Consider the following 22,179-nt stretch of genomic DNA (forward strand, 5'->3'; position numbering starts at 1 on the left):
TACTATATTATTATTAATTTACTTTTTTTATAAACTCCGTAATTTTTTTATATTACTATTTACTATAATTTTTCGATAGGGCGTACCATATATTAATTCATCATTCATCCTTTTAAACCTTTTAGATCTATAACAAATCAACCTGTACCTTCAATACGTTGTAAATAGAATGATACAATTACCTCAGAGATATGTAATTAAGGTAACAAGCAATATTTGTCGCAAACAAATACGTGGGACGTAAATAATATAACAGACGAAATGTTCAATTTCCTCGCGAACTACGCAAATATTTCATATATACAAGGCATTTTGTTTTACACAGTAACCCTTGTTTCAGTTTAAAATCTATATAGTAAAAGTTTCTATTTTCACGCTTCCTTCATTCGAGTTTTCGTTATTCGCAGATTAAAAAAAATGCGACCCAATTCGTGTATTCCCGGATATAATAAGTACATACATAATAATAAAATAATTACAATTGGTATCCAAAAAAAGTAATGTTGAAATATTAAATTCACAGCCCATAAAGTAGAGGCTTCAACAAGTTTTGAAAAAGTGATATTTAATTTGAAAAACTTTAGTAAAGGTTTAATAATGGAAAATGAACTTTGCGATTCCTTTATAAACATTGATCCGTCTATCGAACTAAGTGTTATTTTGAGAAGCAGATTGTTAATGCGAAAAGAGCCTTTTAAAAGAATTAAAAGAGAAAATTACAAAATTCTTTAAACTATGTTTCCCTTGTTGGCTTAAGATAATTATTCAAAATATCAAAAAAAAAAATTAAATTGATAATTTTATAAACATATTTTTTATATTTTGTCACTTAGGAACGTATCTCCAAAAATCGAATATAAATGCATATTCCGCATTTACGGATACTGTAAGGAGTATTTACTGTATTCTAATTTGTTTTATATCGTCACTAAAAGTTTTAACTCAAAAATGATATATATTACATTCATAGTTTTGACTGTTAATTATAAAAATTTTGAAGATCATGTTTTAAAAGGATAGAAAGCTGTCCTTTGCGTACCAAAATACTGCTGCATACACCAGTCTGCTACTGGTTTTTATGATATATCATAGATATCTTTAGGACAGGGTCTATGGGATGAAACCATAAAATGTTTGATTAAATTTCACTATAGTTAAAAGCGTACACAGTTAAAAAGTAATTACTTATTTTTATTAAGCCTAGAGAAAGATGTTACATTTCTATTTTTATTTACTGTAATGTTCTGAAGAGTCGGTAAGGCATAGTAATACAGCCATCCGAAAAAAAGGTCTATACCAGATGCACTTATTCCTTCTAAAGAAAGTGCAGCTGGGCAGGTCACGTGGCGTGGTACGCCGACAACAGGTGGACGCAAAGGAGACGAAAAGCAATATAAAATGGACTGGACCACGAGGTACCAGAGCGATAGGCAGACCTAATGCCAGATGGTCTGACGAGATCATGGTTATGGCAGGTAACGGGTGGTTCCAAGTTGCCAAGGATAGAGAAATGGAAAGCTTTGGAGAAGGCTTTTACCCTAAGGGTGTCCACAAAAATAGTACAAAATTATCAAAACTTTTATTTAAAAAAAATTACTTATTTTAAGTCATTTGTTTCAAGAGGGAGAGGGCGTCCCAAGAGGGAGAGGGCATCCCAAGAGGGAGAGGGCGTCCAAAAGCTACGTGGTGGTCTAATATCAGAAAGGAACTGGAAACCCTTCAACTTGATGCAGGGACAACCCAGGATAGAGTGGCCTGGCGCAAATTGATAAGGAGACCCGACCCCAAATAAAGGGAAAAGGGAAGGAAGAAGAAGAAGAAGAAGAATTTTAAGTCATTTGTGTGAAATAAAATAAAGCTTTATTATTATTATAATGTCTAAAGGACGAGGTTACGTATCTATATGAGCGGTTATTTTTTAACTAGCTGACGTGAATCGCATCGCATCTCTGTAATTGGACGCTTCAGTTATATATCCTGTTTATAACGAGTATAATAATTTATGACTATTGCATATGACACCACACGGGTGTCCATTTATCGGAATCGATATCATGAAATAATATTTGTATCAAAAAGGTAAGAGAGGTAAGAAAGGTAAGAAAGAGATCAATAGGAAAGAGACACACGAATAATTGTTGAACTCATGTCTGGAAGACTACATAGGTTGGAATCCGCCTGTATCCACGAACCTTTGAAAATCTTAATAGGCTTTGAACTTCAGAATTGAGAAAGAGAAAGAGAGACAGCAAGGAGAAAGAGACAAATTAACAATTCTTAAATGCATACTTACAAAAGCAAAATTTTTAGAAATTATTTATGTTTTATTATATTTAACATTATAAGCAGAAAGCTACCACCGGATCGGAACACTGTGGTTTATAAAGAGCAGGCTAGAAACTCAAGAGTTGCTCTTTTAAATTATATTTAACAATTTTATTCATGTGTACATTATAATATCAATCATATAAATGAGTCATATAAGTCCCACACATTTCGATAAACTAAAAACTCTTGAATGCTATAATAAGATTTATTTATTAATATACTTTTAATTTTAGATTTAAAACTAAGAAACGGAAGGTTATATTTAGGGTAATTTTGTTATATATACGAACCCATGAAGGATTTAGCAGGAATTTTTTAGCTTTTTGAAGACAATATTTAGGAGTAAGAGTTTATTTTGAGTTCTTGTAAATAACTTGTATCTGTTATTATTTAAATTATGTCGCAAAATAATGTGTTATATTAAATATATTACGAGACAACTGTCATATTACTATATGTCAACGAACAATGAATTAGTTACATATTACCTTTTCCCAAGTTTTTACACCTTTATTTAATTAACTATGGTCTTTGTCTGTAATTTAAAAAAAAAAAAAACTTAGCATATTATTTTTAGTTGGAAATGTTGTAGAAATAACTGGACAAAGAGTGATTATTCACTCAATTTTATGTAGTAAAATGTTATACAATAAATAATATTTCAGAAAACTTCAGTACGCTTTCAGTTGCGCCTTTGATGTCAGGCGATACAGACGTGAGGCGTCGGAAGCTTTCGCGTCTCAAAGTTTTCGACATTGAAATATAAATTCGTAAAATTTCAATGTAATAAGTGAATTGTTTAAATGATTATGTTCTATTTAAAATTATTCGTTCGTTAATTAAGTTATGTAATTAAAATATGTGTTCGTTTTTTGAAGTTGTTAATTAAATGTGATTAAATATATATAATAAATAAACAGCAACAAAAATATTAGGTTCAATTCTGACAGATTGTTTGTATGTGTTATAAAATTTCTATTGATCTGCAATAGATCCGTGTGGTGTATAAGAGTATTAGTAAAGCAATAGTGTGTACTATGTAATGTCATTAAATAATCTTGTACCAAAGATAAGAAGTTAAAAAAAAACTTCCTAAGATATCTTATTACGTGTGATTTATGGTTAGATATGGCTCGTGTATAAGTCAAAACACTAAAACACTTAGGATTCGTCATTAAATATTTTAGGATATAAATAATAAATCAGTGTAAAACGGTGTAGTGTTGATGTAAAAATGCCGCTAAGAACCCTAAACGGATCGTGGCGGAACCTGCCGTGGAATGAATCACAGCAGTGGGGCGTGCCCGAGGACCTGGAGGTGTTTCACCGAGCTGACCTGGTCATCATCACGCTATACGTGGCGGTGCTTGCCGCCTCCCTCGCGGCCAACACACTGCTTATATTCGTCGTCGTCAAGTTCCAGTATATGAGGAGGTAAGTTTAGTTAAAGATTATTCAGTCTATTGTTATGATATAACAAAAACGTCTGAGTGAACGGCGCGGTCGTTATTCCCCCTCTTTCCGCCGTGCCCATACCCTAGGCGCGGTACAGCGGTTTCGGTTGTACGTTTATTTACAGATAGTAGTATACATTTAGTTTTTTAGTAGTGTAGCATCAGTACAGATTAAACTTGATGGAAATTAATACGTTTTTTTTTTAAATTTACTATTCTGAAAACTAAGAGAACTACATAAAGACAAAAGGTGTATAGGGTGTTTACATTTACGACTACATTACAAGAAAATTAATTATTAAATTTATTTCAAGTAACATATTATATAGTTAAAGTTACAACAATAGCAAACCTTACTCGGCTACGTATCGGATCTAGACAGGATAACACGTACCGCGACTATTTCTGTACCTTAATATTTAATAATAATATAATTAAGAAAAAATATAATTAATAAATAAAAATATATATAGATAATTAAGAAAAAAAAATACATACATTGAAATACAAATTCAAATAAACAACATCCGCCAATTCATCGCTTTAAAAAACCTTATTAAAACAAACTTGGTTGTTGTAATAAATAAAATGAAATTAAAAAACCTTCTAATAAATTATCACTAAGTAAAAAAAAAACCTCTAGTAAAGTTTACATAATAAGAAGAGAGAATAAGAAGTTTAGATATAAAAGGGACTAAATATATATTTAAATATATATTCGTATGATTATATTTCGGATCGAAAGAGTGAAAACAAAGCGATTTGAACGGGAAAGAATAATAAGTTGTGGCAAGTGTTGGGTATGCTGCAGCAAGAAGGAGGGATGAAAGACCTGCGTCAGGTGCTCGTAGAGTGAGAGACCAGAGGTCAGCGTGAACTAACGTTCCTCTGCATTCCTCTCCTTGTGCTCTCAACAAATCAGGTCTGTTCAAAAATAAAGCCTTGGTATAATCCTGAACTTTAAGCTCTTGTCAATACTTATTTACTTTATTATTTTTTTATGGCCCCCGCTATTGGGGGCCTTTCGTACCCCTATCTTTGGTGGGACAGGGACTTTACGGGCTTTTTATTTATTATTTCCATTCTCTCCTTTCGTTCTTCACATATTCTTTCAATCTATTCTTTCATGCCACATTTCTGCTATCTTTCCCTTTTACTCTGTGACCTTTCATTCCTCCATCATTACATGTTACATTTTATCTTTATTTCTTTTCGTTTACATTTTATATCACATTTTGAGTTACATTTTATCACATTTTTTCTTATTGTCTATTTAAAATTTTTCTTATTTTCTTTAATTTTTATTTTTTTGTATTACTTTTTTAATTATTTCCTTGCAGTATGAGAGGAATTCTATTTACTTTATTGGAGATGAACAGTAACAAAAGGAAGTAAGAAAGTACAAACTTAGCTTAGACATATAAAATTAGTTACAATTGTTACCATATAACTATCTCACTGAGAACATTTAATGATTTATGGTCAAACAATGACAGAACAAGTAAATATATATAATATTATTTTATAAAAATAAATAAGTTTTTTAAGATAAGTCCATATATTTAGATACAGCGCGATCGTAAGTCGCGTATTCAATTCCCGGGACACAATCTTACATTCACACTTTGTGCATTAATTATATAGGATTACCATTGCTTAAATAAGTTTCCAGAGGATGGGCAGCGGCATCTTCTGCGTATGCTATCATAATTTGGGGGAGGCCTGTGCTTTGAAATGGGCGTGTATGGGCTGAAACAACTGTTTGCAAGTTCTAGTAATCAGTTTATATCAATGGAAATAGGGAATAAAAAACTAAATCATTCATGTTTCGGAACCTTCATTTGATACTCCAATGGAGGTGGATGCAGTGAAGACGAGGGTTACCTGATCACAGTGTTGATGTTGGCGTAGTGCGTTTGGAGTGAGGATTAGAGAAATAAACTCTTTTATATGCTGTTTTATGGTAGTTGGGTAAAACGATTTTAAAATAAAACTGTTGTGATTTATTTTTAGATCAAAATGGGTTTTTAATTTTCGTAATTTATCTCAAATTTAAGCACCTAATAAAGATCGATGTGATTGTATTTTTAAACAAGTTGGGTTCTTTTGAGATATTTCTAGGAATTGCTATAAAAGACGTGAGTTGAAAATTTTGTTGATAAGATTGCCATAATGTTTTTACTGTAACGGAGTCATTTCACTTCTTACAAAATGGCGCCTATATACAATCCACTTCTCATTCGTACACTCTTGTCAGAATGATCGTGGTCATTCCCTGGTCGGTTCTGGTAACCCAGCTGCTCTTGTTGAAGACACCAGAACAGTTCTTATGAAGAGAAAAAAAAATTAAAATTTAAACCTTTCCTGATACTAAGTAAATAAGTAAATGCCACCTGAGTGTATGTATATAAAAAAGTAAGGTGAACTTTTTTTATAACATATAATTTCTTTATTAATTCTTCTAAATCAATTTCATCACCTTCAAAACAATCCTCGTCATATAAAACACACTTTTGTCATACCTCAAAACAGTCGGAATAGTCTTTTCAAGATGTAGCCTTCAAGACCTTTTTCCATTTGGTTTTATCTACTCCATTGTGTCAAAACGACCTGGTATTATTTCCGACGCTCGAATCGAGTGTATGTCCCTTTTTTTCTTAAAAATTCAGCGATTTTGGCATCAATCGAGACGTGATGCGTTTAACAAAATTAAAATTTTTGACAAGAACACGTGTAACACGGAGATAATTAAATCGTTTGGTAAACCACTGGAAAATTTTATAGATAGTCCAAGCGATCTAGAAAAAAAATTTCCTGCTTTCGTAATGCAGGGAAGATTTAAAATTATAATTTCATCCTACTTTTTGATTTCAGTAGTATAGTTGCCATGTAGCTCGATCTTAGAAGGAATGACAGCGTTCATTCAATATATTTTTAGTGGCAGTTTTATTGAGATTTTTCCATCTTGTTAAAGAGCATCCAATAGCTTGCAATTTGCCTAGCAACTGATATGTCTAAAGAATTTGTGGGTACGTATTTACATAGTCAACAATAACTTCTCTTTTATGTTGAGTTCTTTGAGGATCTGCCTCTAGTAACTTCAAGGCGTCGATTTTTGGTCAACCCAGAATCCTCAGCTTCGTATATAAAGATTGAAAAGACAAGGCTTTAATATAACAGTTAAATGTAAATAAAATTTGAAAAAATGTGTCTAGAATTTTCATATAAAATGCAAAGATGCTTTCCCCCCGACTTATTATATATACAAAATAGTTGCTAAACAACAACAATTGTTTAAAATTAAAGGCCTATTAGTGAATTTTAATTGCTTTTATAATTGCATTGTCTGCGAAGTTAGTAAATCTATTAGTAAATTGAAATTTAACCAGAGATAAAGTTTTAACAATCTACTGCTATAAGGTGGAATATTAACTATTGTAATCAAATAATGAGGCAGCCATCTTGAGCAGTGTTGTAGCGGTCTTTTAACTCCCTCTATTAGAGACTTCTCGTACAACCCTTGTCTTGGGTGCACAGGGACATTTTGCTTAATCATTTATTCAAATTCCTTTGTTTTTATCTTTTTACGTGTTTTAATGGTTAAGGATTGCGTCTTACGTGCTTACGTGCCGGTCAAGCGTTAAAATCAGGGAGGAGCCTTCCTGATAAGCGAAAAAGAGACCAAAGACGACTTCCTCGCATATCGTAAACAAATAATTAAAAAAGTGATTAACAAAAACAAAAAGTAAAGAAAATAATAGGAATGTAAATGGATAACAAGAAATGTAAATGTGATAAAATGTGATATTAATGTAAACAAACAGAAATAAAACATATAAAATGTAATGTGTAACGAGAGAGAAATGAAAGGTCACAGAGCGAAAGAGAATGAAAGGAGAAATGTGTAAGAAAACTGAATGAAAGATCTTAAGAAGTATACATGAAGAGAAAGAAAATAAAAAAGATGTGAATAATTAAATAAATATTCCCGTAAAGTCCCTGTCCCACAAAAGATAGGGGGAACAAGAGGCGCCCAATAGCGGGGGCCATAAAAAAAATAAAATTAAAGACGTGCTTAGAGCACGGGTTGGATTCTTTATATACCATCTATCATCGTCGCAACCATCATAGGAGCCAACAGACGACTACTGCAAGGCATAAGCCTCCAACAAAGACCGCCTCGATGACCGGTCTTATGCGGAATGCATACAGCGACCTTAACTGCATTGTCGGAAATAGCGGGGGGGGGGAGGGGCTACCTAACTATCTTTGCTTGTCGGTTCGTGGTCGCAGCTCTAGAACCTTCCGAATTTAATTGTCGATTGTTGCATAAGCGATCTGCCTCCCCTGCTGCCATTTTATACGATCAATTCTTCAAGCTACGTCGGTGACTTTGGTTCTTTTGCGGAGCTCATTTTTGAATACAAACACACACACACACACACGCAAACACGCACACGCGCACACACACGCACACGCGCGTGCACGCACCCACACACACACATACACATATATATATATACTCGGAGTTATATCTATATAGTATTAGGAAAGCTTATAACTTTTCTCCCTATAAGAAGAGTTCCTCTCAGGTTCGTGCTTAGCAACGCATTCGACGTATATAGGTGATCGATTCAAGTGGTAGAGGGTGGATCACATTGTGCAATCAACGGTCGTTGGGTCGAAAGGTTCGAGTGGTGATTATCCCAGATCATCATCGCCAGAAGACGCGACATGTGCAGGTCTTCAACTCGGTTGTCTCTATAATGATAATATAATGCTGCCTAAGTGTAATATAAATAGGAATTAATAGTATAAGAATATTAGGAAATAAGCAAAATAATTAGATACTAATTGTAACAGAGCCGACGGTGGGGGGTTTTAGTCAGTAAAAGTCTGACACTGCCTGGGCCCTCCATTCCCAGGCGTCCGATGAGGATTCCCCCCCCCCCCGTCTAGAAATTGTTAACTAGAATTAAAAAGGCTCAGACCATGTTAGAGGTACTTTTGTATTGTATAATTAAAAAAATATATATAATGCTGCATTGGCGAAACCTTATAGTAACAATGGCGTTGACATGTCCCAACACGGATAAATTCCCATTCTAAAATTAAATATTAAAAACAAATCTATCTAACAAAAATTAATTACGATTATTCATATATATAATTATTATATAAATTTTTAGTAATGTTGTTCTTATTGAAAAGCACCTTACGTTGAAGTATCAGAAGATTCTTGCATTAGTTTTTAAGGAGCTTTCGCGTGTTTCACATAAATACTTTATAACTTGCATTCTTTATGCCATAAGTGCTTAGACGTGAAGAGTTTCACTTACTTTTATTACTATTGATCAGCAGATGTCCGTCTACTTGTCACACTACCCACGCCCTCACGTGGGCTATCTAATATCATTTTATATGCCTTTAACATAATGAGGGAATGAATTAAATGGAATCAGGCGTTACCTCGCGGAAGTCCATCCTAAGTAAGAAAAGGACCAATATTTAGCCACTTCCGCACATGGAGTAGTAGTCGTGCAATGAAATGCACTTTAAAAAATTACAATAAAATTACTCAACACGTGTTTCACACAGAGTCTGTGTTTGGCACTAATCGGTGTAACATAACTCCTGAAGATGCCCCGTGGAGGGGTGAAACACGTGTTGAGTGATTTGGCGGTGGCGGTTGTGTGATTCGCATTGTTTGCCGCATACGCATTTATCAGCGGGCTGGCGGGCGGTGCATTTCATTGCACGACTACCACTGCATGTGCGGAAGTGGCTAAATATTGGTCCTTTTCTTACGTAACAAAATAATGTTAGAGCACTAGTTGAAATATCGCAGGCTATATAAGAACTATAATAAATTGAATCAAAATTTTGTTTTTGGTGTTCAATATAAAACACTGTCAGCCGATATACGCCTACTGCAAGGTATAGGGCACCCCAAAAGATCACCAACTTCACCCGTTCCGTTTCCAGCGACAACACGCAATTTTAACTTAATCGTCGGTCCTCCTAGTGGTATATTCAGGCTGCGTCTAGCGGCGCCTTATCGTCACTCGAGAAATTTAATTTTCTCCGCTCACTGCTACCACAGACAACTAATTCTTGGAGTTACGTCGATGACCTTGGTTCTACAATGGACCTCCTCATTTCTAATTCGATCTCGCAGTGAAGCATCAAGCGTAGATTTCTTCTATCCTCTCTTTTCAACCTTGAGACTTTCCCACTGTAAGATACAAATATACTCGACTAACAGGTTAGTTACCACGAACACGTCGTTCCTTCTCCAGGGAGAGGAAGATGATATCCAGTAGTGATTGAAGGATGTTTAATCACGTATTCACAAAGACTACAGTCATTTGGATTTGAATGGTAACTCTCAAGAATATTTTAACCTAAAAAAATGCTGTAGCTGATCCCAGCGACCATCGGTTGGATAAGTAATGTGGGTCAACCCACTGCCATTTCAGACGAGTATATCTTCGAGTTATGTCGGTGATCTTCTGCAAATGTTTATATGAATTACATTAATATTTCTATTTTGTATTATGCCGCGCTTGTTTAATGTCGGTAAAGCAGTGGATGTTTAATCTTGACACATCATAGATGGCGCTGTTATTAATCGTGTCATGATGGCGTCCATTGCGGTCGCCGGTCGGTAAAACAGTTGGTATTTGAGATGTTAAAGTGATCATTTTAAAATATTGCAGAATTAACTTCTAAAAGCAAGCAAAAATTTAAATAATAAATTTTAGATGCCGTTATTCTGTTTTCAGAAGAACGCATTATTATTTACTTGAACCATATACCTACATAGTCAAGAGAAATTGTCTTCTATGTATATATATATATATATATGTATGTATATAAAACAAATTAATGCACGAGGACGCAGTGAATTATATATTAAAATTTATATTAAAGTTTCTTTTTAATAATTTAGAATAAAAGAACTACACTAAGTGACAAACGCTAAATTGCATTTTTTATTGCTCGCCTCGTAAAAGGCAGCGTTGGATCGTTTCATTTAAACGAGTGTGACTTTGTCTATAGGACAATTACAAGTTGGAATGTTTATAAAAATACAAATGAGTTACATTAAACTTTTATAATACAACTAAGACATTCCGTTTTACGACCAAAGAGCAATGTACTCTACAATTTAAATTAAAAAGATAACTATTATTAACTTGCTTATTACTAATACAAGTTGTGAATGAAATATCAGAGGTAGATCGGCGTCAGCCCCGAGACTTGCGGTCGTATGTCTCGGGTTCGATCCTTAGGATACAATCTTATATAATTCACACTTCGTGCATTAATTATATAGGATTGTCACTGGTAATACGTTTTTTTAGGATGGACAGCAGCGTCCTCTGTACTTTAATACCACACTGCAATCGCCAATTCACCTGCCTTCCATATATATATATATATAAATATATCTTTGAAGGAGGCCTATACCTTGCAGTGAGCGTCGTTTTAAAAACATACAATAACAGAATCTGGTGTCAGTAAGATGTCTCGACATGTTTCGGTATATACGTTCAGTACGAAAGGGTTGTAAAGGAAAATGAAAGGTTTATTGGAAAAATGATAACGAAAAAGGATTTATTTTTCTTATGGTACCCCAAGAGCCTTGTTTTAGCCAAGCTCTACGAATATTCGCAAAGGCATTATAAATTTTACTTCGTAAGGCTTGTATATTTATTTCGATGATTTTTTAAAATCCGTTCAACTTAATCGCTAGCCCTTTAGTATATTTAAAATGGTTTACGAAAAAGTAGTTCAGTTCTTACTGATACGAGTTCAATTCCCGGGATGCAACTTACACATTGTGAATTAATTTTATATGATTGCAAATGATCACAAGCAGGTTTTCAGAAGATGAATAGCAGTGACATCTTTATACCATAATACCACACTGCGATCGCATTCAATCGTGGCGATTATGGTATATCTTCCCATAGATATCTTTGGGCCAAAAAGATGGCGAATGTAGTAATAGAAAGCGTTATTAAAATGAATTCTTGTGTACTATCTGTCTCTATAGATTTTGTTCTGCTAAAAGTTATTGGTCTATCACATTGCAATAGAAAAAATAAATTAATATAATATATTTTTGTTTAAACACATTGTACGGGTTTATTGGAAATAGGTGTAATAGTTTTTACACTTTTAATCAATCACCCTGTATATATTCTAATGTAATAAAGAATGAAGTTGTAGATATTATTTAATTTTATATCGGTACACTTTATGAATTGTTTTTCCAAATATTGAAGTAAATCCAACTCGCGCATATGACTTTTTTTTCTACATCACTGACATGATGGCGTGTTACAGCTGTATCTTTATATTCATAAGGTATAATTTGAAACCAGTTAAACTGTAAGTTACCCCGAATTGTAGTTCAAAGAGTTCATACCATCTGTACGGGGCAAGGTCGGGAAAGATTCTTTGATGTGGGCAGTCGGTTAAATTTTAATTTGATGCCAGTGAAAAAATTTATTAATAAAATTTATGTGTGCACTCAAACGTGTTTTAATGTGGTTGACATAAACTTTGTAAAATACTAGTTGAAATATTTAACGAGAGCCAATAAAAAATAAGGTGCTCGAATGGAGATGTTCAAGCACATGGTACAGATGACTTAGAAGGTTCTATTTGAAGTTTATGGGGGCGTTAGTCCAACAGTGGACCTCAGATACCTTATATGATATGGATAAAAAATAGATTTTTCAATACAATTAGAAAGTGGTATGTTGAATAGAGATATCAAAATGTTTTATACAGAAAACATTTTAAAATCTTAACATATAATTTTTTGTGTTCATAAAATTGTGCATGTGCAGAAGTGACTAAATATTGGTCCTTTTCTTACTTAGGATGGACTTCCGCATGGTAACGCCTGATACCATTAATTTCTATTTCAAAGTAAACTGTTGTGAAATATCTTTCATGATTTGAACACTGCTTCAGTCATCATATAGTTAATGATCAGTTTTAGTTAAAACTTTTTGATTGTTTGATAAGATCAAAGTGATATCTACCTCACGGGGTTGTAAGATTTAAAAATTGAACTCTGTATGTGTTGAGATCCACTATCGTGGACCCCCATTTTCATTTCATGGACCCTCAAATTTTTTTTCGCTGACGTAGACCCCTTGCAGGTTGTCATAGACCCCTAGGGGTCGATATAGACCACTTTGGGAATCACTGGCCTAGACAGTTCATACTGATTTGAGTTGAAAAGAAAACAGCGAACGAATGTCGTTCCGAATCGTGGGTGACATAAGAATATATGAGAATTGTTAAATTCATGGTCAGCTCATATATTTAAAATAAAAACGAAAAAAAAAAACTAAATAAACTTAACATTTTTCTTCGCGGGGCACAATGAGTTTTATATAAACATTTCGTGTCTTTTATTATTATTATTAAGAGAGTTCTTTAATATTTTTAATTCTTTATTTTTCTTATTTCATTCAGTTATTAATGTTAAGATATGAGACAGCATAAATATGGCCAGTGCAGAGCGCTAACATAGACAAACATATATAAATTTTCACTATGTTATACGAAATTAAGGTATACGTAATTATGTTCCTGGGAGCCTACCAATTCCGTGTCTACCTCGTGGTCGTCTTTCTAGAACCTTCCTGTCTCAAACGACCATCGTTTGCACTAGCGATCTGCCATGTGTCGTTGACTTTACATCTTCAGCGGATGGTCACATTTCTAATTCTTTGTCGCAACAAATCTCCAAGTATATCTTTCTCCATTGTTGTCGATGAGCGTTCTTATAAGGCCCACCGTGGGCGACCACATCTCTATGGTCAAAGGCACAGGTAGGTTTATTTTCAGGCAATTTATTTATTTTAATTATTTCCTTAAAATAATCTAGAATTTCCTGTACAACACTGTATATTTCTTTAGCTTCTTTGTCTCTTTAATAAATTCGTAATAATTAAAACTTTATAAAAGATAAAAGTTTTTATATATAACAGTCGGAATTATACATATATCATCTATCTATTTATTTACTTTCGAATTCACGAGCGACTTTTTTGAATGAAGTAATTATAAAATACTTTTTAATCGGATTATAATATGACGAAATATTAGCCGTTATCTATGCTGAATTTATACTGCAGTGAATTCTGCATTACGTTTTAAACAGTTTTAAGCGTATATCTTAAAAACAATAAACTGTTATACGAGACAATGGCTTAAAATATTCTTTGTTCATCATTACCAGCTGTTGGAAATCATCACTGGACATAAGCCTCTTTCGTAGATTCCCTCTGAGTCTGGATGAATTCAACTCGCATCCTGTCATCTGTCTACCTTGTGGATTTGGGGTTTCCGCTCCTGAATCTTTCATTCATTCAGCAAATCATTTTGAAAATTTATAGGGGAGGCCTATGTCTAGTTTTGGACATCTTATGAATGAAATAATCATAATAATATTGCGATATATATATATATATATATATATATATATATATATATATATATATATATATATATATATATATATACATTCACGATATTCCTACACAGTTAAATTTCACGTGCACTTACACCATTTTTATAGTGAGAACTGACAAAGAATGTAACAATCTACCAGCGTCATTGTTCCAGACAATTTTAATTTGGGAGTATTGAAGACAAGAGTGAATTGGTTTCTTCTAAGCAAGCATATAGCATTGTAGACCTCGTCATCGCTTATCATCAGGGGTCAAATGCTTCGCCTATAAAGTATAAAAAAGTTTTTACTAAAAAAATAGGTACATTATGTATGTATCAACGTACTAAGATAGCATTTAGATATTTTCATTTACTGTGTAAGGAAAGGGTCAAGTTTGACAATTCAAAGTGAAGTACCGTCGGAAATTGAATCCACTAATATACGTTCAAAGACTACAACCATTGCGCTATCACGGTTCAGTGTTTAATACGCCATAAATATCATTTTACGTTCCGTTATAAAAGTCCATTTGATAGTTTTAAAAACAAAAAGTTTAAAGGGTTTCTGGGTCATACTATTAGTAGAGATTTATCACCAGCTATTTAAAAGCATGTTTTTCTATACTAAACCGTTTTATGTGTAGTACGCACTTGTCTCTTTTAATTTCTTTTAAATCTCTTTCTTGATCTCCTTTCTCCTATTATCCCTTAATTCCCTCAGAGAAAAGTTAATTGTGTGTATATAAGAAAAGTTGTAAATTAAAAAAAACACACAAAGTCAAAATTACAAAGTGAGATAAGCAAGAAAGTGCAGCACATTATTTGTTTATTTATATTTGATTGTACACCATAGATAATAACTAAAAAAATATACAGAGTACAAGTGGCGGTGTTATTGCTAGTGGTGTTCTCTACCAGACAACTTATGGATGGGAATGCGAGACATGAAAAATGGGGCTCTCTCACTGCGTACCATAATACCACACTGCGATCGCCAACTCGCCTGTCAATCGTGGTGATTATGGTATGTACATCCCCACATAGATGTCTTTAAAGGGAAGCTTTTGCTTTGCAGTGGGCTGAAAAATTAAGTAATTTATACATACACTCACACACACACACACATATATATACATAACTTGATACAGTTAAATTTTTAACATATAAGAAGATTTTGAAAATCTATAAATTGTGAATAGTTTTTTATTAACTTTTATTTAAGAATATCATATATTATTTACTTTTAACAGCAAAACATTTTCTATTCAATAAAATATTCTTGCTGCATGTATATTACTTACAGAATTGATATTAATCCGTATGTCAATATTAAATTTAGAATTTCAATGGAGTGTAAATCTCTACTTCGGTTATTTGCGGTGAAATGTTTCCGACATTTGAAATATTAAATGCATATCTAACGAATATTACGTAATATTTATAAAACATATATATGTATTGAATTTCTTATAAATTCAGATAAATAAATAAATCGAAAATAAATTATACATTTATAAAAATTGTATTTATAAATAGAAATCAACCGCCAATATATTAAAGTTTTGTTAAAGTTGTAAGGCACTGAAAGTTAGTCGTTTTAAGTCAGTCTTATTAAAAATCTATAAGAGAGATCTATGTCCAGTTGTGGGCGTCACTTGAGTTGTATTCACGATGATCATGGTTATTTAAACACATATATATATATTAGACATTAATGATTTCTAAATTTGTACGTTTTAAAAATGTTTACGTATCTCTTTGTTCGTGCTATCCCTATCTCTGCTTTAATTTTAAATGTCGTGATCTCTTCTTGTGTCATATATAATGTCTTACGAGTGAAACGACTTTAATTATGAATCGACTAATTAGTTGTTAAACACAAATTTAGAGAACAGATATTTTTTTCATATTTTAGTTAAGACACGAGAAAGGTTCTTATAAATTAACATATATTTATTAAATAAAACATGAGCTCACTGATATGAAATATAAGGTTTTAGAAGTTTAATAATTAAAGCTGAGATATTTGTTTACAAAAGGAATTATTGGATTCAAATCACTGAAGGGTTGAAAGTTACTTAATATCGGTTGTATAGTGAAATAAACTTAAAGTTGAATAAGGTTATGTGACATTGTTTATCATGTTTTTGAAATACACGAAGGCTATATTTTATGTGCGATTAAATCTGTAAAATCTTTAAAAATGTTTGTTATAACTGAAAACATTGGGCAGCGGTAGCTCAGCGATAGAGGACTGAGACTTGCGATCGCGGGTTCGATTCCTGGGATTCAATCTTACATAATTCACACTTTGTGCATTAATTATACCGGATTGTCTTGTTCACAAATAAGTTTACAGAGGATGAACAGCAGCGTCATTTGCGTAATTGAAATGAAATTATTATGATGATGATATTAACCTTACATAGGCAAAAATTTATTTAAAAATCTTTTATAGTAAAATAATGACAGATAATTAAAAAAAATGCCAAAATTTTGATTTCGTACGCGATTCAATCCTCGATCGGTCTGGGTGTATAGTAAAGTTTCAAAAGATATTTTAGACCTTCCGTTTATTAATTTTCAATCTAAAATTAAAAGTATATTATTAAATATATCTCATTATAGCATTCAAGAGTTTTTGGTTGATCGAAATGTGTTGAACTTGGTTTGTTGACTCATTTACATGTTTGATATTATAATATACAAATGAATAATTGTTAAATTTCATTTAAAAGAGCTACTAATAAGTTTCTAGCCAGATTTTTTCTCTTCAGCTTACTGTTTATAATTTTAAAGTTATCGATGAGGTAAAAGCGCATATAAATAAAAATATCAGTAAATATATTTCTTATTCTTTAAAGAAATTATTAATTCCCTTTGGAATGTAATGAGATAAACATAAATTCTTCTTGTTTTACGACATGTTAATACGGAGATAAACTTCGGAGTGCACAACATCCCCGTGGACGGTATTTAGATATTTACAAAAGAATTTTCAGCTTTGTCATTTTAAAACACCGGCATTATTTGTTTAATTTCAGTAATGGGTATATTTTTATTTGTTATTTACTGTTTTTTACTATTTATTATATAGTAAAGGATAAGTTTGTCGCAACATGCACGGCGATTCCTACCAGTCCTGTTGGAAATCTGTGATCATCATCCTATGAATATCAATGATGATGATAGTCAGATTCTAAATGACATAATCTAATATTGATGGAAAACATTGTTTAAAAATCAACATATATATATTTATATTAATCATATATGTATTTAAATATGTTTTATATATAGATATAACATCAGAGAATCTAAAATTAAAAATTCCAGCGCATTCTACTTTGTTCACGGTCAAATATTTTGCCACACACTCCGTTCGTTTGTGAAATGAGTTACCGCTGAATATAAGACGCGCTAAGACTACTTATTTTTAAAAACATTGTTAATAAATATTAAGTAGACCATTAATTATTTATCTTTTAATTCATTTCTTTTAATTTCTCTGTTTCTTTATTATTACTGAGATAATTGCGATCCAAGTCAGTTTATTGTTTTTATTTATTATTCTATATATAAATGTCTGTTATATTGAATTTATTATGAGTATATATGCTATATACATATATATGTTTTGTCTATATGTACACGTTAACAACTTGCTATTTATCCCTCTGTTTTCATACTATGATTGCCTGGAATTGCCTTGTGTGATAAGACCGCCCATTGTACATTTATCCATACATTATATATATATATATACCTATAATAGTAAGATGTAGGTATATATATGTATATTTAATTAAATATACAGTTATATATAGAAGCAGTAAGTATATTTATATGAGTTGATTTTGTTTTCAACTTTATTATTTTCCTTCTCATTTTGATTTTTCTTTTCATTGTCTATTATGATTTTTACTAGTTACAACTACCTTCATTAATTTATTTCTACACCGCCCAAACGGTTAAATGGTTGAAAATGCTTTCGGAATTAAGTTCACCGTGATACATAAAACTTATTATTAAGTACTAAGGCAACATGCGTCATTCAAAAGATACATACAAAAGCCTAACAAAAATGACAAATATCTCTTAACATACGCTCTTTTTAATCTGAAAGACTTGAAGTACATCGAGGTCAGAGAGCATAATTAGGTTTGTGGTTTTACTAGTGACGAGGGTGGAATAAAATGTCGCATTCACTCATGTAATAAACACTATGTACAGTGTTACACTGTGCTTTAATTCAGTAAAACTACACGGGGTCACCGAGGTTTCTTATTTTAGAACGGGACTTATCAAACACTTGCTGTTATAAGAGATTTTGTATTTTCAATTCTTAGCATATCTGTCTTATAAACTAAACAAATAAGGCTTTACTTTCGGAGTGGTGGAGGTTCTCGGGTGGCGACGACTTTTCAGCCGGTTGAAGCACATTGCAGGGCATACGCCGCCCCCAAAGACCATCGATCTTGTAGGGTCCCGCCTCGAGTGCCTTTCAGCCCCAACTACTACTGCCACTTTAAACGTGTAATTCTTCTAGCTACGTCTGTGATTTTGGTTCTTCTCCAGATATCCTAATCTGTGATTTGATCTCGCAGTGAAACTTTGAGCATACCCTACATTGCCCTCAGGGTCACCTAAAAGATTTTTCGAGTAAATATATCATATATATTTAATATCTTAATATTCCTCATTTTTCTTGCGTCGCTTTCCCAATGCTGGAGATCATGACCTTGATCATGCAGTGATCACATCTCTTGCGATGTTACTCCATCTATTTCGGTTCCTGCGACAACTTAGGTCTTCCATTTTATACACTGCTATATGTAATATTGTTATTATGTGTTGTAATGTTTTATTATACTGATTTTTTTATTTCATTGCATTGACGTTAAAGTTAGAGGTTGGAAAAATGTGGTTTATATTCCTATGTGGTTTGTATGGAAAAGGAAAATCATTTAAACTATTTTCTTAATGTTGTTTCTCTATAATAAATTTCTTTGTGTCTTCATTAAAGTACGAAAGAAACGAATTGATTATTAGAGCCTTAAACATATGGTTTTATTTTATTTACATAGATAAAATATTAATAAATAAATTTGTTATCATTATGTATATTTCAAAAAGCATTAAACACCTAATTTTTCCGGTTAGAAATGGAAATTATTCAAGTTACATAACACGGAAAATAACTTGAAAGCTTGAAGTAAATCGAATTCAATCCACTGCCAGACGTTTGACTCGGGATGAACGTTCCAAACGTAATAAAAGATTCGGCTTTTCCACGAGGAAATTGCTTACACGATTATACTTGTTTGAAAACTGATATCTGCCATCCGATGATGTAATATGATTTTGTTTGTACAACAGAAATTGTTCTAATTGTCAATTGTTGGGCTATCGCAGCATAATACAAAAAAAATTAAGCGAGTATCGACAATTGACAGCCCTAGTCGAAGTCCCCTCGTGGGGTCCTTGAGTTAAGTCACTCCATAGAAAGTTCACCAAAACGATCTATGAGAAAATCACAATTTGTCCCGGGAAAAACTTGAAAAAGCCTCAATAGAGATAACTATTGAGTTTCTTCTCAGGTTCTACTCGATAGAATCAACAATTCGAAGGTTACAGTAGCCTATTTATAAATAAATTTTTGCTACCTTTAAGGTAAGCGAAGGACATCAGTCGCTAGAAGACGCTGCATGGAGGCAGCTTCCAAAGAGTTCTATAGAGTATATAAGATAAAGTTGAAACAAAACTTCATTGCTCGATTCATGTGATAATGAGCGGGGCACAATGTTCGTGCAATTGACGGCAATTGAGGTTGGAAGTTTTTCGATTGTGGTAGGTGAAACAGTGATTAATTTAGGTGTAAAACTATATTTATAAAGTACTCATATATTTTAAGCCCGCAGTTATTTGACGTACGTACGGATCCGGAGTTACGACTGGCATATCCCCTCTTTGTCAGCTTTGCATAAATATTAAGCGGTATAATATTTGCAGCTGCACTGTCGTCCAATGTTTGTCCAATAAATGGAGAGAGCGTTGTGTATTCATAGTTTTATGATATCAAGCTATATAGCTTCTATTGTGTTCAGAACTTTGTATGAATGGTTGTCGTTTTTATTTGTAAGTTTAATTGTATTTTGACTCTGTGTTTGGCACTAATCGGTGTAACATAACTCCTGAAGATGCCCCGTGGAGGTGTGAAACACGTGTTGAGTAATTTGGTGGTGGCGGTTGTGTGATTCGCATTGTTTGCCGCATACGCATTTATCAGCGGGCTGGCGGGCGGTGCATTTCATTGCACGACTACCACTGCATGTGCGGAAGTGGCAAAATATTGGTCCTTTTCTTACTTAGGATGGACTTCCGCGAGGTAACGCCTGATTCCATTAAATGTTTTTATTTGTATATACATCCCGAAAACACGTATCCGTATCATGGTTTCTTACAATCAGATATACACAGAAATTTAGCGCTAAGCTTCGTAGTAAGTTTATCGTTGTATAGACTGCAATTTGGAGAGTGTATGTCGGAGCAACAGTAACTTCCTCAAATTTCTTGTTCCATCACACAACAAGACGCAAGGATTCACGACATCCGTACACGGTTGAAATGTCTTCAAACTGCACTGAACGTTTTGGTACGACGTTTATAGTGCGAACAGACAATATGCGGAACAATCTACCGGCTCTTTATTTACAGCCAACATATTTTTTTTTGTTCTGAACTCTCGTTCCCATATCTCATTTTAGGGACAAGGCTATTATGATTAATAACTATTTCATTTTACATTTTTATTTTTAAGCTTCCATCTTTCACATTTTCTCTCTTTCTTCCTCCTTTTATCCTTCACGTTTTCTATCTACGTCTCTCTTTTTATCCTCCACGTTTCCTTTCTTTCTTCCTTCTTTTATCCTTCACATTTTCTATCTTTCTTCCTCCTTTTATCTCTCATGTTTTTTATCTTTCTTCCTCCTTTTATCCCTCACGTTTTCTATCTTTCTTCCTTCTTTATCCTTCACGTTTTCTATCTTTATTCCTCCTTTTATCCTTCACGTTTTCTCTCTTTCTTCCTTCTTTCATCTTTCAAATTTTCTCTTATCCTCACAGCATTCGTTTACATTTCATTTACTTATCTCCTTCCATCCTTCGCTACATCTCTTAGAAATTTTTGTTACTGTTTGCATTTATTTTCCTTCAATATTCCTTTTTTAATTTTATTTTAAACAATACAATTTGTCAATTTCTTGTTTATTGTTTTTATGTAATAATATCTTGTCATTAGGTTTCGTTTCGTTTTATTACGTCACTGACGACATCGTGACTAAACTGCTCTCCTCACCTTCCATACCAACTATAACTTGGAAGTCATCAAGTTATGACTTAACAGGTTTCTTCCAGGCAAGCACTTACCAATGTAGATCACGTCATCATCTGACGTCAGGCAAGAGGAAATAAAAAAGATTAAAACAGAATGTGAATAAATAGTTATGAAAAAAATTGTCATTGTCCACCAGTATGTCACAAATAAAAAAAAAACAGGCGAGGAAGAAATCAAATGCTTTGGATATAGTCCATAAAAATATTTCCTTTCCCTAAACTACATCACAACTTAATTTCTTTTGTGACTTTAAATTTTTCTTGGAATTTTTTTTTATTTCAGCGGTCACGTAAAAAATCTTTTACACGTATTTACAATCATCTTGTATAGTGACCAAAATGATAGAGGTAACGTAATTCGATTGTTCAAGTCTATGTCGATTATTTACACGATTTTTTATGTTTCCCCGGATATAACTCGATGTGTTTCCGACAATGCGTGCGCTAGAAACAATTATTTTTATATCTCTTTTCCGCAATTTTTTCTTAACGCCATAAAAACAATGTATGTATGATTTGT

The 22,179-nt window shown here is 32.9% G+C and overlaps 1 protein-coding gene across 1 annotated transcript in view; it reads left to right on the forward strand.

Annotated features, from left to right (window-relative positions):
* Positions 1 to 3,562: 3,562 nt before the first annotated feature.
* The window catches only part of LOC137931220 (QRFP-like peptide receptor), a 129,872-nt gene continuing 111,255 nt past the window's right edge, over positions 3,563 to 22,179 (forward strand). The window contains exon 1 of the mRNA XM_068774630.1: positions 3,563 to 3,762. Within this exon, the coding sequence (XP_068630731.1) occupies positions 3,563 to 3,762 (200 nt within the window). The remainder of the gene's footprint in view (positions 3,763 to 22,179) is intronic.

This window comes from Battus philenor, unplaced genomic scaffold, assembly GCF_028537555.1.
Source record: "Battus philenor isolate CCGP_79_NKW_IND1 unplaced genomic scaffold, ilBatPhil1.0.hap1 SCAF_7, whole genome shotgun sequence".
Classification (NCBI taxonomy): domain Eukaryota; kingdom Metazoa; phylum Arthropoda; class Insecta; order Lepidoptera; family Papilionidae; genus Battus; species Battus philenor.